Consider the following 12,192-nt stretch of genomic DNA (forward strand, 5'->3'; position numbering starts at 1 on the left):
AATACATAGTTTCATGAGTGCCAAGTCCAACCATTAGATTAGTAATTGTATCATCATCAGTTCTTTCTTGAACCGCAAAGGATCCTGCTTCATACAATCATACCAATTGTCAAATCTTCAGCAGATATATAGTGGCATTACCAGCAAGTTGAAGAATCTCTTTGTGGGATATAGATGTTCATTAAACCTTTAAGGAAAAATTTAGTATTTTTTGTTAACTTCTTATCCTGAGTTAGTTGATATGGAGAACTCTGGTTATTAATAGCTAACCAAGATAAATAAGCATAATTTCTCAAGGTTCTTTTTAATATATCTGAAGACTAGTACCGAAAAGTGAAAACTTGTCAATATCCATAGTATTCATGTATAGTCAATCTAATGTACAGCTCATAGGGTCTTGCTTGTATCATTGACATGACACATATGCTCACATAGCCAACATATTTGACCTAATTGTAAGCAAATGTCAATGAATTAGCTTCTCTGACAAAACAAAAAGCACCGGCAGGCTTTATTCCTCAATCCAACTTAACCTTGAGCACTCTGACTCTAATAACTATATCCAAACACATTAATAATAATAACTTTGGTTATCTTACACACTTGAAATACTGCTAACCAGGACCATATATCAGTGGTTAACTGGTTGTTCAAATACTTAAAACCAGAACTAGATAGTTTGTCTCAGTCAACAGATGGACATGTCATGTCATGGTATGTCTTTTGGAACTGCAACAGTTTCTTTATTCTCTTCTTCTGCCTTAAGCAAGGGGTTTGTTAGTGATGGCTCAGTCACTTTTTTTTCATTGGTTTTGCCCCAAAGGACCAAGTATAGACCAAGCACAATGAGAACTGCACCAATAAGCCTGCAATAAAAATTTAGTAACTCAATTAGGAAATTTCTGTACTTCAGCCAACTTCATTTATAAATGTAAAATTGATAGAGAAAATATTCCACAAATGATTAGCAAATTTGGCGCGTACCCTCCAGGGTATAGCTGATCACCAAGAATTAGGGCTGCCATGACAGCAACTAGAATAGTTTGCACTGGCTGGAAGACAGCAACAAACACAGGACCACCCTTTTGAATACACCATGTTTGGAGAGATATGACAACACCAGATGCTATAATTCCCTGCAATTATCATCATGCAATAGTGAATTGAATTAATTTCCAACACTAGGAACTAGATGTGTCGCGTAAATCAAATTTAATGTTATTTGAGAATTAAGTAGCGAATATTACAGCATATAGAATGATAAAAAGCTCCTCTAGTGATTGTATCTTCCAATTTTCCAAGTCATTTTCTGCAAAGGCTGCTATGATCAAGAATTGGATCAATCCAAAGAAGCATGTAAAAGAGGTGAGGGTTAGTTTTGCTGGATACTTCTTCACCACTGGAGCCTGCACCAAATTTTTACTTTACCATTCACGTCATAAAATTGGTGATATTAAACAAGTAATTTTCACAAACATGTGTCTGGTCAGAAACCCTGCCAATTATACTATAATATATTTGTATGGATACGTTTATGTTAAGTATGAAGCAACATAATGGTTATCTGAATTCTGAAATTTCAGTTTATATAATCTGCTTATGTCATGATTATTGACAAAACCTGAAAAACTATCCAGCCAGCCCATGATAGACAATGTCCAAGCAAGTATATGCAACCCCAAGTCCAATTTTGCACTTTTGTTGACTGATCTACTTCTAAAGTGTCTCCTTGTATTTGGTCCATCTGCAGGTGAAGAAGAGGAGGACCTTTGTAAAGAGTTATTACTGAGGCACCCCCCACACTGGCAATGGTTCCTAGAACTTTTGCCAATCCATGTCTCCTTCTGATGTTGACTTCCTCAAGCCTGGTACAAATCAAATGAACTTATCAAGTCTTAACAAGATTAAATCATAAAATAATAAAGAATGTTACAAGGAGATGAGGTTACCTTAAAGCTAAGGCCAAGACAAAAGTGATCGCAGGAACCGAGTTTTGCAAGGCAGAAGCAAAAGTTGGAGAAGCATAGTATAATCCCAACAAGTAAAACCCTTGGTTTGCAGTGATCCTACATTGCCAATGAAAATTTTGGAAAGAAGAAAATATTAGAACTCATAGGAAGGAAATGTTAGTATGGAAATCAGCAACTTCTATACATTCTTACCCCAGCAATGCAAGTAGGAAGAACTGAGCCAGTAAAGATAAAGTGAGGGGTGGTCTTTGATTCCTGATTATAAAGATATTGACATTGCTCCATGTTAAAATTATGAGTAAATAATATATGCATTGACACTATTAAGGGTTTTCATACTATCAACTAATTAGAAATCACTATGTAAGGTAAGTTCATTAACTTTTACAATAACTACCTCAAAAGTCATGCCTAGCATGATTTCTAATTGATCGAGACCATGCATAGAAATTAAACTAAAAATATGTATAGCTTTAAGGAAAACAAATTCAAAGGAAATAACAGAAAGATTTTGTTAGGAAAAGTGAAAAGTGAAAACAAGCTTCATCTGGAAACTCACTTCTCTAACACATAAGCAAATGGGCTCAACAAAAGCACGGCAATCAAATTTCGGTAAACTGGGTAAACGACTTGGCTGACACCAATATTTAGTGCAAGTCTAGACACGATGTGATATCCTGCAAAGCACAACTGCAGGGTAAGCAATGCCACAAGAAGCTTCACTTTCTTTGTCACAACACTAGCCATTCTTGTTTAACTTGTTGGTGAGGGGCTATAAGAGTGAAAGGTGCTTATATAGAGAGAAAAATGTTGAAGAAATATTAAATTATATAGCCCTTGTTATTGTTAACATCAGTAGTTAGTTATGTTGTTTGATGTATCGGAATAGCTGCTACTAAGATATGTAAACGTTTAAAATACACGCTAAGTTATTCATGCACTACAAAATCTTGGATATAATACAATTTAGTTTGCTCTCGTTGACTATGAATTGAATAATTTAGTGAGACAGAGTCAAGGTGCATCACGTTACTCTGGTAGATAGAGAGTAACCAACCTCTATCATTTGAATGAACATGTTGCCTCCATCCCTTTTTCATACTATGTTTATTAGTACGCTGTCCCCAACTCTCTATCTTTTTTAGAGATTAACCATTGCATTTTTTTATGTTAATCTATTCATTTAGTTCATATAGTTGTCCTCATTTTAACTTTTAATTCCCATATAAGAAAATCATGCATTTTAGTCCAGTTTTTTATAGCAGTTTATCACTGCCAAAAAGTTTTATAGTTGTTCTGATGTCAGTGTTAAGGACCAAAACTTAACTTTTATGCATATATAGAGACAAAAACTAACCATTTTCAAGTATAGAGGCTAAAACTTAAAATAAATATAATTTAACCTTTTATTTTATTATTCTCATAAATCTAATCCAACCGGGATTTGATTATTTTTCTTACATAAAATTTGAAGCCACATATCAACCATGATAACGATGATGATTGGCTGCTCCAGACTCAATGATTCTTTTGAATGCTTTTAAATGAGGGGAATAATGAAAATATGAATCAAAGATGCATGTGCTACTGTTTACAACTAGGCATATTTTATGATTAAACTTACCATATTGCACTGAAAATTGGCATAAATTACTACTGAGTTTTTCTTTTGGTCTTCTTTGTTGAGGCAATTTTTTCCATGAATTGATGTTTTTTATTAAGTCTTTATCAGATGTAATGCGGTTTTCTAAAGAATGAAATTATGAATCCTGATAATTATTTTTTATTTCTACGCATAAAAAAAAGAATGAAGCTATGCATTATATTCATCCTAGACAAATAGCTTAGTTAGCCTTGAGATAATTCAGTGTTGTGAGACATGAAAGAAAATGTGTGGGTTCAATCCTTAAGAGGTACTCCAACCCTTTCTTTTTCTTTTTAAGACCTTTCAGTGAGCTTTCTCAGAGTTCTTCAGTGGTTGGTACTCCCTTGAATAAAAAATAATATCTTAATCATTGCATCAACTAGATCATGAGAGGAACATTATTGACTCGATGTACTTATTCATGAACCTAAGGTTGGATTGGTTCATACAAATGTCAAGCAAGAAAAGAAAATGAAAACAAACATGTAATTGGAGAAGTGGGAGAATATTCGGGATTGAGAGGCTACTTGTGGATGATACATTATGTATCAGCTGCACCGCATAGGAGAGAGGCAACAAGATTTGTTTAATAAAAGTATAAAATCACTAATTAATATGCGGTTCGTTGGTAGCAAACCTCATCATTTGTTTTGATTGCATACTTTAATATAGTATTGCGTTATGATTGGCTACATCTATCTCTACCAAAATTTCAATCTTTTACCGAAATTTAATACAAGTGCTTCCACATTTGGATCCTTTAATCAAGGTCTACGGTTTGATCTCCAGTTTGGACATAGAATCATAACTAGAGATATCACTGTACTTCAAAATGAGTTTATCCGATGAAAATAAGATTAGCTAAATGTCAAATAAGAAGTCTTAAATACCTACTGATTAAAAAAATGTCAATCTTTTAAAATCAATTTCACCGTGGATGAGTCTTGTCCTACTCAAATTTAGCCCGTTGTTTTTCATCTTGTTGCATTAATCTACTGCTTGAATAGAAGGCATAGACCATCAGTTTTTACTTTTCAACATTCAAATTGTATCGTGTCTTTCTGCACAACAGTGGTGAAGAGGATTGGTAGGGCCACAAGCACAAGCACTTACATTAAAATTTTATATTCAAATTAGAAACTACTTGCAACAATTACTTGAATGTTCTAAGAATTTCATTTTAATTAGACACTAACTTGAAGAAAAAGAAACAAGTGACTGACATAACTGCTAGTGCTAATCGGAATCAAATTTCAGTTTAGAAAACCATATATGGCCACATGCTGTGTCCAAATCACAGCTTACTCGATTTGTTATTAAATTAAATGTTTGTCCTACTCATTTTTAAAATAAAATAATAATTCGATGGTGATTGGCATATGTTAATTTTGTCTCTATCACGAAAAGTTGAGACTGCATTCTTAACTAGGTTGTTGATCCATCATTAATCACATAAGAACTTGTATTTAAGGACTTTGTTTACTTTTTTCATTTCAAGAGTTTGTTTTAATTTTATTAACCCACAATATATTCAAGTCAAATGAACATGTGGGGTAGCAGAGCTTCAGGTGTAATGGCCTGAAATTTCTCAGAAATTGTCAATATCTCCTTTCGGAGTTCAAATTTAGATGCCTTGTAAAGCAAGTTGATCTTCACTACACTTCAACATGTATTACAAAAAGTTAACAACAACAATCAGTTTTATAAGAGTAAAAGACTAGTTGGTATGCGTTTAGTGCCACCATTTAGTTTGCAGTGAGAAGTAATGCACATATTTTACATTGCTTTTGAAAGCAGAAACTGAAAACAAATCACATCTCTATTGGTACCCCACCTGGTATTACACACACATGGAGATGGTGCCTCAGGGATTAATTGTGCTTGAATACAATGATAATGGCAGAGCAGTTATCTTTACAGCGACGCTCACGAACAGCCTCCCTTACAAGACGACGGCTCACTGTGGCAACAGGTAGCCCCTCCTACAAAGTTTCAATTCAATTTCTCATGTAAGGAAGACAGCATCCTCAGTAAATGAAAAAATAAACATAAGAAAAGAAAAGAAAATCCAGAAAAGAAGGTGAGCCTATTTTGTGTTTCACTAAATAAGAAGTCCATAGGATGTCAATAGTTGTAAACCCTTCATTGAATGGAAATTGGAAAATTATATTAAGATATTATGCCGATTGCAATAGTTCTTGATTCGTACTCCTTTACTTGTGATAATTTTATCGACATTTTTAACAACTTTTTAGCAAGAATAATAATAACTTCAGGTATAAATATTGCAAATTATAAGTGCGGCAGTTGACAAGTCATCAATCAAATCAAGTCCAGTGGTAAAAGTTTAACCAGTCACTACAAGTACCACCTTACATCACCCCTATTGTAGGGACACAGATGTAAATTGCAAAACAAAAACACCTTTTTAGTAACATTAAATTGACTAAAGCAATGCATTTAAATGGAACCAAAAATGCACTAGAATAATTCAACAGAGGTGAAAATGCTGTTAAGAGATTCCCAAATACCAATGATGTTAGTTGCAAGTTAATTACAGTAGAGTATCAATAGTTAGAACAATTAGCTGGTTAGTTGTTGGAAGGAGACATAAGTTTAGCCTTAATATGAGAGATAGAAGGGTGTGGCCTTGGAGTTTTTTAGCTTTGTGAATTATGCAGGTAGCTAGCTCGATTGTAAAAAGGGCTCACACAGTCACACTTTGTAAAAAGGGAAACCCTTGAAAGATTTGTCTCCTTTTTCTGTTCAGATTTCATTCAGCAATAATAGATTCATTCTTTTCCTTTCTACCTCTCATTATTCAATTTTGGTTTTTAACAATTGTATTCTTCTTTGTTCGGGTTGCAAGATAGAAAAAGATGTAACAAGCTCTTACATTCAATAACTTCTGAACAAAATCAACAGCATCACTGGGACCAAATACCTGACACATAACCAAAACGCCATGTTCATCTCAAAACAGTAAAGTAAATTCAAACCAGCAAAAACGAGTAAAGCAATGTTTATGGATACAAGAGACATACCCCCCACAAACCATCACAGCCAAGAATGATGAAATGCTCTGTATTATTAACTTCAAAATTATATATATCTGGGGTTGCAACAACACCCACCTGCAAACAGAATTATTCCTCAAGATTACAAACATTTTTGGGCCCATAAATGCTCTTTTTCAGGTCTAGTTGATGCTATAAAGAAATTATCTTTGGATAACTAACAAAAATAACGAGTAGCCTTGAATCAGGCAAACCTTTTTGAATTGGCGATCTCCAAAAGCCCTAGAAATTTCTAGACGTGCTAGTAATCGTCCATCTGGGCACACAAAACCACCTGCCTGTAAGTAGAAAATATCATGTTAGAAAATGAATCACGTATCTGTGGAGATAAGTTCACTCTCCAATCACTGATTCTAAACTAAAATGAATCACAAAGAATGAATACTTCCACCAATTCTGATAGTTCTTCAAAGCACAATCCCTAACAAGCAATATAAATAAACCGGGGCTATTCAAGATAATTATCAACAGTACATCAAGGTTGGGCTGTTTAATAATTCATTTTAAAGCTAGCCTGAACTTGGCACCTTACTAGTTAAAACTGGTCCTTGTAGGTCCTGAGTAATTTGAGCCATGTTTGGATTAGTTTATTTTGAAGAAATAAATTCACTTTTTTTCATATTGAAAGAGCTTTAGAAAAAAAAGTGATTCTTTTCCCATAAATAATCCCAACCAAACATGCACTCAATCTGTTGGCAACAAAAAACGATGATTCACGCAACAAATCATAATACAGGTGCTCAATCTCAAAATGCTCCATTTTAATGCAGCAGCAAAGCTCTGTAAAAAGAGGTGGTAATGGTAACTTTGATGTATTACAGATGGAAGTCAGGGTCTTATTTGCCAACTGCATGAATTAAGTATTATCAAATAATTCTGGTGATCTAATCAAATCATTATTGAGGAGTTTCATACCTTCTCAATGCGTGCACGCTCCAGTGGGAAGATAGGTTTGTGTTCTCTAGTCAAAACAATGGCCTTCAGCTGTGTCTGGACACCATCTGGGTGGTTTTGGGATCCATCAGTTGACCGAGCTAATACTGCCTTGGCATCTCCTAAATTTGCAACCACAACCTAACAAATACTCATCAAACAGGAAAGGCCAAAACAAGTTACGACTAACTTGAAAAACACTGAAACAAACCAAGAGCTGAATTCATCAAAAGAATACAATATCAATAGGGAACAGCACATTGACTTTCCCAATTTTGTTGCAAGATTGCTCAACAAAATACCCATAATTATACTACCTATGAAGTTTATCTGCAGTTAGCATCAGAAAGCAGCAGTGTAAACTACTAATACGGTAAAAGGAAAATAAATAACAGGAAACTTACTCTTTGTCCCAATACCCAAACACATACAGCTGTAGCACCATCCTGCCATCCCCCTGGAAACAGTAATTAAAAGTCAGCAAGATATAAATAACATCAAAATATCTCTCATAATTATTATTAGTACAGGAATTGAGACTGCAATGCTAAAATCAGAATAAAGAGTGCAAATGACCTTAAGCACATTGTGCGGTACATTGTTGCCAAAGCACAAAAAAAGAAATTAGAAGGACTTGAAACCAGTAAATTTTAAAATGGAAATAAACACTTCATTTATCCACTTATATAAACGAAGTTTACACTAGGTTTAACATTTGTATAACAGCATATCAACAAATTTAAAGCATTGAATTTGAAACTGCACCTTCAGCACTTTCTTGAAGAAGAGACTCATCAGTTTTAAGGAAACCTAAATCAGAATAAAAATATCAAATGAAAACTTATTATGACCAAAAAGAAAAATAGAATAGAAAAATTCCATGAAGATCCAACATAGCAACTTACAAAAATGGGGAAGCAATAGTGAAATTGTAAACTGAATGCTTACCATTCAAAATAGCTCGTCTAGCTTCCTTTGCATCAAACTGAAATATACACAGAAAGGAAAGAAGAGGAGCGAAATTTATAAGATAGTAAGAGAGATAGATGAAAAAAGATCATAAAGAAAATTGTTCACATTTTTAAACAAATATCCCCAGAGAAGGACACAAGAATTAATTTCAAACATTTGATTTTTCAAATGATCAGGTCATCATCTGCTTCATCTGTAAATTGGGCTATTTTTTTCCTTATTAGTTTATTGAGACTCATTGCATCAACTTAATTGTGGGGATCTTTAGACTAATTTGTCTAACAGACAAAATTCAGAACCTACAATATCCTACCCACTTCACACCATTATCTGAGATTGATAACTATGTTCTCAATTCTCCATCATATACATTTATGTCTTATTTCCTGGTGCCTCAACCAACCAAGAGATAACTAAATCTGTGTTCCAAACCATACTACTTCAGTTAAGAATGGCTGCACAGTTGTCCTTAATTGGTTCTTATTATGAACTAACAGGTAAACAGAGAACAACCAAAATCAAGCAATAGATTTTTCAGTTTGCCACAGCCTTAAGAGCCTAATTGATCAAGTATACATGAAATTAGACCAAGTAAACACACCAACTCACGTGGTAATCCTGCTGAAAGAACATTCCGATGCAAATGCTTTTGAGCATATTCTGCAGCTAACCGGCCTCCATGTCCATCATAAATAGCAAAGTGTGCACATCTGAAAACCAAGCAGCCAGAGTTACCAAGAGAATAAGTACATCATAAGTCCAGAACCACACACCTCCACTAAATGAAGAGCGATTCTTGCATGAGGACATGAAAAGCTAAAACGTTAGAAATAACTTCAGCAAGGGCTTTGCTGTCTTCTTCAATTATAATTTTAATGCATCTAGAGTTTTTTTTTTTTATTGTTTGTGCATACATGCTTGCACATTCACGTGTCTTTCACTCATGAATTGCACACTACTAAGATATATTGCAAATCCTGAAATTGCTAAAATTCACTCGGTTACTCAATTGACATAACTTAGTATCTTTTTCAATTTTAAATAAGCCACTAACTTTTGAAGTGACAATGTCAAATCCTAATCCTAAAAACATGAACATTGCAAAAAGTCGTTGACAGTATGATACAATAAATTTGATAAACACATGGCAGCTCACATCAATTTTTTGCTTTTTTTTCAAAAAATAAGAAACTTTAGCAATAATAAAAACTAAATCATTATAAACAAAAAAAGAACCTCAAATTTCCAGGGTAATCTAAACTTGCGTCAAGAAGCATGACGGACGCATCCTCCATGGTGTGCCTGGCGCCCTTATCTTCAGCTGCATCAGCTTCAATGAGGAAAGATGGTTTCTTTACGGCATTACCATCGGTACCCGTTCCACAAGATTCGACCTTTGGTTTCTTGGAAGCAACAGCATTCTCCTTGCTCTCTGAATCAGCAGCTTGGCGCTTCTGGGTCTCTGTGCTTTCGCTCATTTTTCTTCCCTTGTTTTCCAGCCACGACTTGGGGAAGTGCTTCAAACCCTAGAAATCAAGTACTCTCTCTGGTGTATTATTGTTCCACCTTCTCTCCTTTAATTATAAGAAGAAAAAATGGTTTAATTTGAATTTTTAGTTATAAGTTATATATCTGTAATTTTGATTTTTCTTTTTTACAAACCTGAAAGTCCACATCTCAACGATACATCCTATTATACACTTCATCATATATTTTACAAAACTTGTTGGTTTGTACTCTTCTTAGTAGGTAATTATTTTCGAGACAATTAATTATGTATGGCAACACTAGTAATGTTTGACTATTTTTAAGAGTGATGATTGTTCTCACAAATCAATATAAGATTTTAACTTGTTTTATCATTATTTATGCTTTATGATAAACTTTTAAAAGATAACGCATCATGAAATTATTTTAAGTCAAATATATTTAACGGTAAAATTCTTATTAAATCTAGTGAATTAGTATTGGTATGATTACATCCTACTCAATTAACTAGTCTAAGGATCAGAGACAGAAATCAAATGCATGATACAACTCACATGCTTTACTCCAGTAGGAGATCTCATTGATGTGTAATTTTGATTTTTAAGTTTGAGTTTAACAACTCTTCTTTTTACACTTTACAATATTAATCAATAAAAAATCATTGTTGATATGACCATAGTTATGAAACTTAGCCTGGTTTGTGAACCGGTTGAGGTAATGAGTCAGTGGCCCAACTGGTGGGTCAGTAATTGACTCGGTTTGACTTGGTGTATATTAAAAAATTTAAAATTATATATGTATTTATTATATATAAATATATAACTAACATTATTTGATTAAGAAAAGTTCATTCATACTCCAAAATTTAAAATAACAATTGAAGTATTAAAGTTAATAACATAAGTTCACAAATAATAATTCAATAACACAATTACACAAGTCCCATGTTTTTTTGGAGCATTTTTTTTTGTATTTTTTTACGCGAAACGAGTTTTAAAAATTAGTCCAGATAGCCAGGTTTATCCCAAACCGCTCGAGTCATCTTAGCCCAAAAGCATGGTCGATCCAATAACCAAAATGGTCTGGTTATGTCACCAAGTCCCGATTGAACCCGTTTGACCCGGTTGATCAGACCAGGTTTTTAAACTATGGATATGACTTTTATAGTTACTGTAATAATATAATCATATATTGCAGTTTCTAGATTTTACTTAAATGTCAATACAAAATTGATTTACATTTTACAAGGTTGATACATAACCTATTTTCTCATATTAATATATATTTTAAGAGAGTTTAACTCAATTGATTGAGTAAGGTGTATGAGTATTGTAAACTCTCTGATACTAATATATAGGTTATTTGCACTTTTTTAAAGTTGGGCAGTGTAAAATTCATAATTTGGTGGCAAAATTTATTAATATGTGAATGATGAGTGGCAAAAGATGCATTTAAGCCTAATATATAATATGCAAGAACAAAGACTTTAGTCTTTTTGAAAAATAGGCGGGGCTAGATTTTTCACACAATCATGGGATATGAAAGAAATGATGACTCCGAAACCAAACAATATAGTTATTTTATTTTCTTTAATAGAAACCATACCTTGAATAAACTCATTAGACTCATTCACAATTTTCCCTTGTTGATTTGTAATACTTTGACATATTAGAAAATGTCAAGTGCGACATAGATCATGAGTTATAGTTGAACTAGTATAAATCTTAATGCATTCTCTTTTATCCCTAAACTTCTTAGGACTATGTATGTTGTGTTTTAAGCTGTCATATTTCGTTCATGCATCAATCACGATGGTTATAGGTTGAGTTATATTTTGGCGCACCATTAATAGGGGACATTTGTTTAGGTAACGAATTTGAAAGACATATACAACATTCCTTGTTAGAGAAATGTTAAAGTCCCCAAAATGCATAAGCCAATTAATCGTCCGTCCCACTCAAAGTTTGACAAGTGTCAACTGATTTCATTATAAAATATTCATTTAATTTAATCTAATATAAAAAACTCTTTTCAAACTTCCCTTTTTTTTTCTCTCACCAACACACCTACCCGGAGTCCACCGAAAAAAACTTGCTTTCCATGCCAT

General features: G+C 33.5%; 2 protein-coding genes across 3 annotated transcripts; both read right to left on the reverse strand.

Annotated features, from left to right (window-relative positions):
- Nucleotides 1-328: 328 nt before the first annotated feature.
- LOC100795244 (WAT1-related protein At3g18200) lies at nt 329-2,736 on the reverse strand. Its single transcript, XM_003533302.4, has 7 exons — nt 2,530-2,736; nt 2,163-2,225; nt 1,950-2,066; nt 1,622-1,865; nt 1,248-1,406; nt 985-1,136; nt 329-866 (listed from the first exon to the last, which is right to left on the reverse strand). Exons 1-7 carry the CDS (start codon nt 2,715-2,717, stop codon nt 710-712), a joined length of 1,080 nt encoding a protein of 359 aa, XP_003533350.1. The 5' UTR covers nt 2,718-2,736; the 3' UTR covers nt 329-709.
- A 2,515-nt stretch (nt 2,737-5,251) lies between these two features.
- LOC100815852 (probable protein phosphatase 2C 67) lies at nt 5,252-10,194 on the reverse strand. 2 transcript variants are annotated; one of them, XM_003534103.5, is made up of 10 exons: nt 9,834-10,194; nt 9,199-9,307; nt 8,574-8,610; nt 8,391-8,435; nt 8,030-8,082; nt 7,608-7,766; nt 6,887-6,970; nt 6,660-6,749; nt 6,512-6,559; nt 5,252-5,597 (listed from the first exon to the last, which is right to left on the reverse strand). In XM_003534103.5, the coding sequence occupies exons 1-10, from the start codon at nt 10,073-10,075 to the stop codon at nt 5,487-5,489; spliced, it is 978 nt and encodes a 325-aa protein (XP_003534151.1). In that variant the 5' UTR covers nt 10,076-10,194; the 3' UTR covers nt 5,252-5,486. The 2 variants fall into 2 exon arrangements, with proteins under 2 accessions (XP_003534151.1, XP_014617725.1); XM_014762239.3 differs by having other exon boundaries at nt 9,207-9,307; nt 9,834-9,875.
- Between the last annotated feature and the right edge of the window lie 1,998 nt (nt 10,195-12,192).

Source organism: Glycine max, chromosome 9 (assembly GCF_000004515.6).
Source record: "Glycine max cultivar Williams 82 chromosome 9, Glycine_max_v4.0, whole genome shotgun sequence".
Taxonomy (NCBI): Eukaryota; Viridiplantae; Streptophyta; class Magnoliopsida; order Fabales; family Fabaceae; genus Glycine; species Glycine max.

What these genes read in the sequence shown, in the direction of transcription:
- LOC100795244 (XM_003533302.4), bottom strand. Translation starts at nt 2,717, where the DNA reads ATGGCTAGTGTTGTGACAAAGAAAGTGAAGCTTCTTGTGGCATTGCTT. An exon ending in TTTTTATCATTCTATATGCT is followed by an intron (nt 1,137 to 1,247) that starts GTAATATTCGCT and finishes TGATAATTGCAG; the next exon opens with GGAATTATAGCATCTGGTGT. An exon ending in GATCAGCTATACCCTGGAGG is followed by an intron (nt 867 to 984) that starts GTACGCGCCAAA and finishes TTTTTATTGCAG; the next exon opens with GCTTATTGGTGCAGTTCTCA.
- LOC100815852 (XM_003534103.5), bottom strand. Translation starts at nt 10,075, where the DNA reads ATGAGCGAAAGCACAGAGACCCAGAAGCGCCAAGCTGCTGATTCAGAG. An exon ending in GAGATCGCCAATTCAAAAAG is followed by an intron (nt 6,750 to 6,886) that starts GTTTGCCTGATT and finishes TTCTGTTTGCAG; the next exon opens with GTGGGTGTTGTTGCAACCCC. An exon ending in TTGTTCAGAAGTTATTGAAT is followed by an intron (nt 5,598 to 6,511) that starts GTAAGAGCTTGT and finishes GAAACTTTGTAG; the next exon opens with GAGGGGCTACCTGTTGCCAC.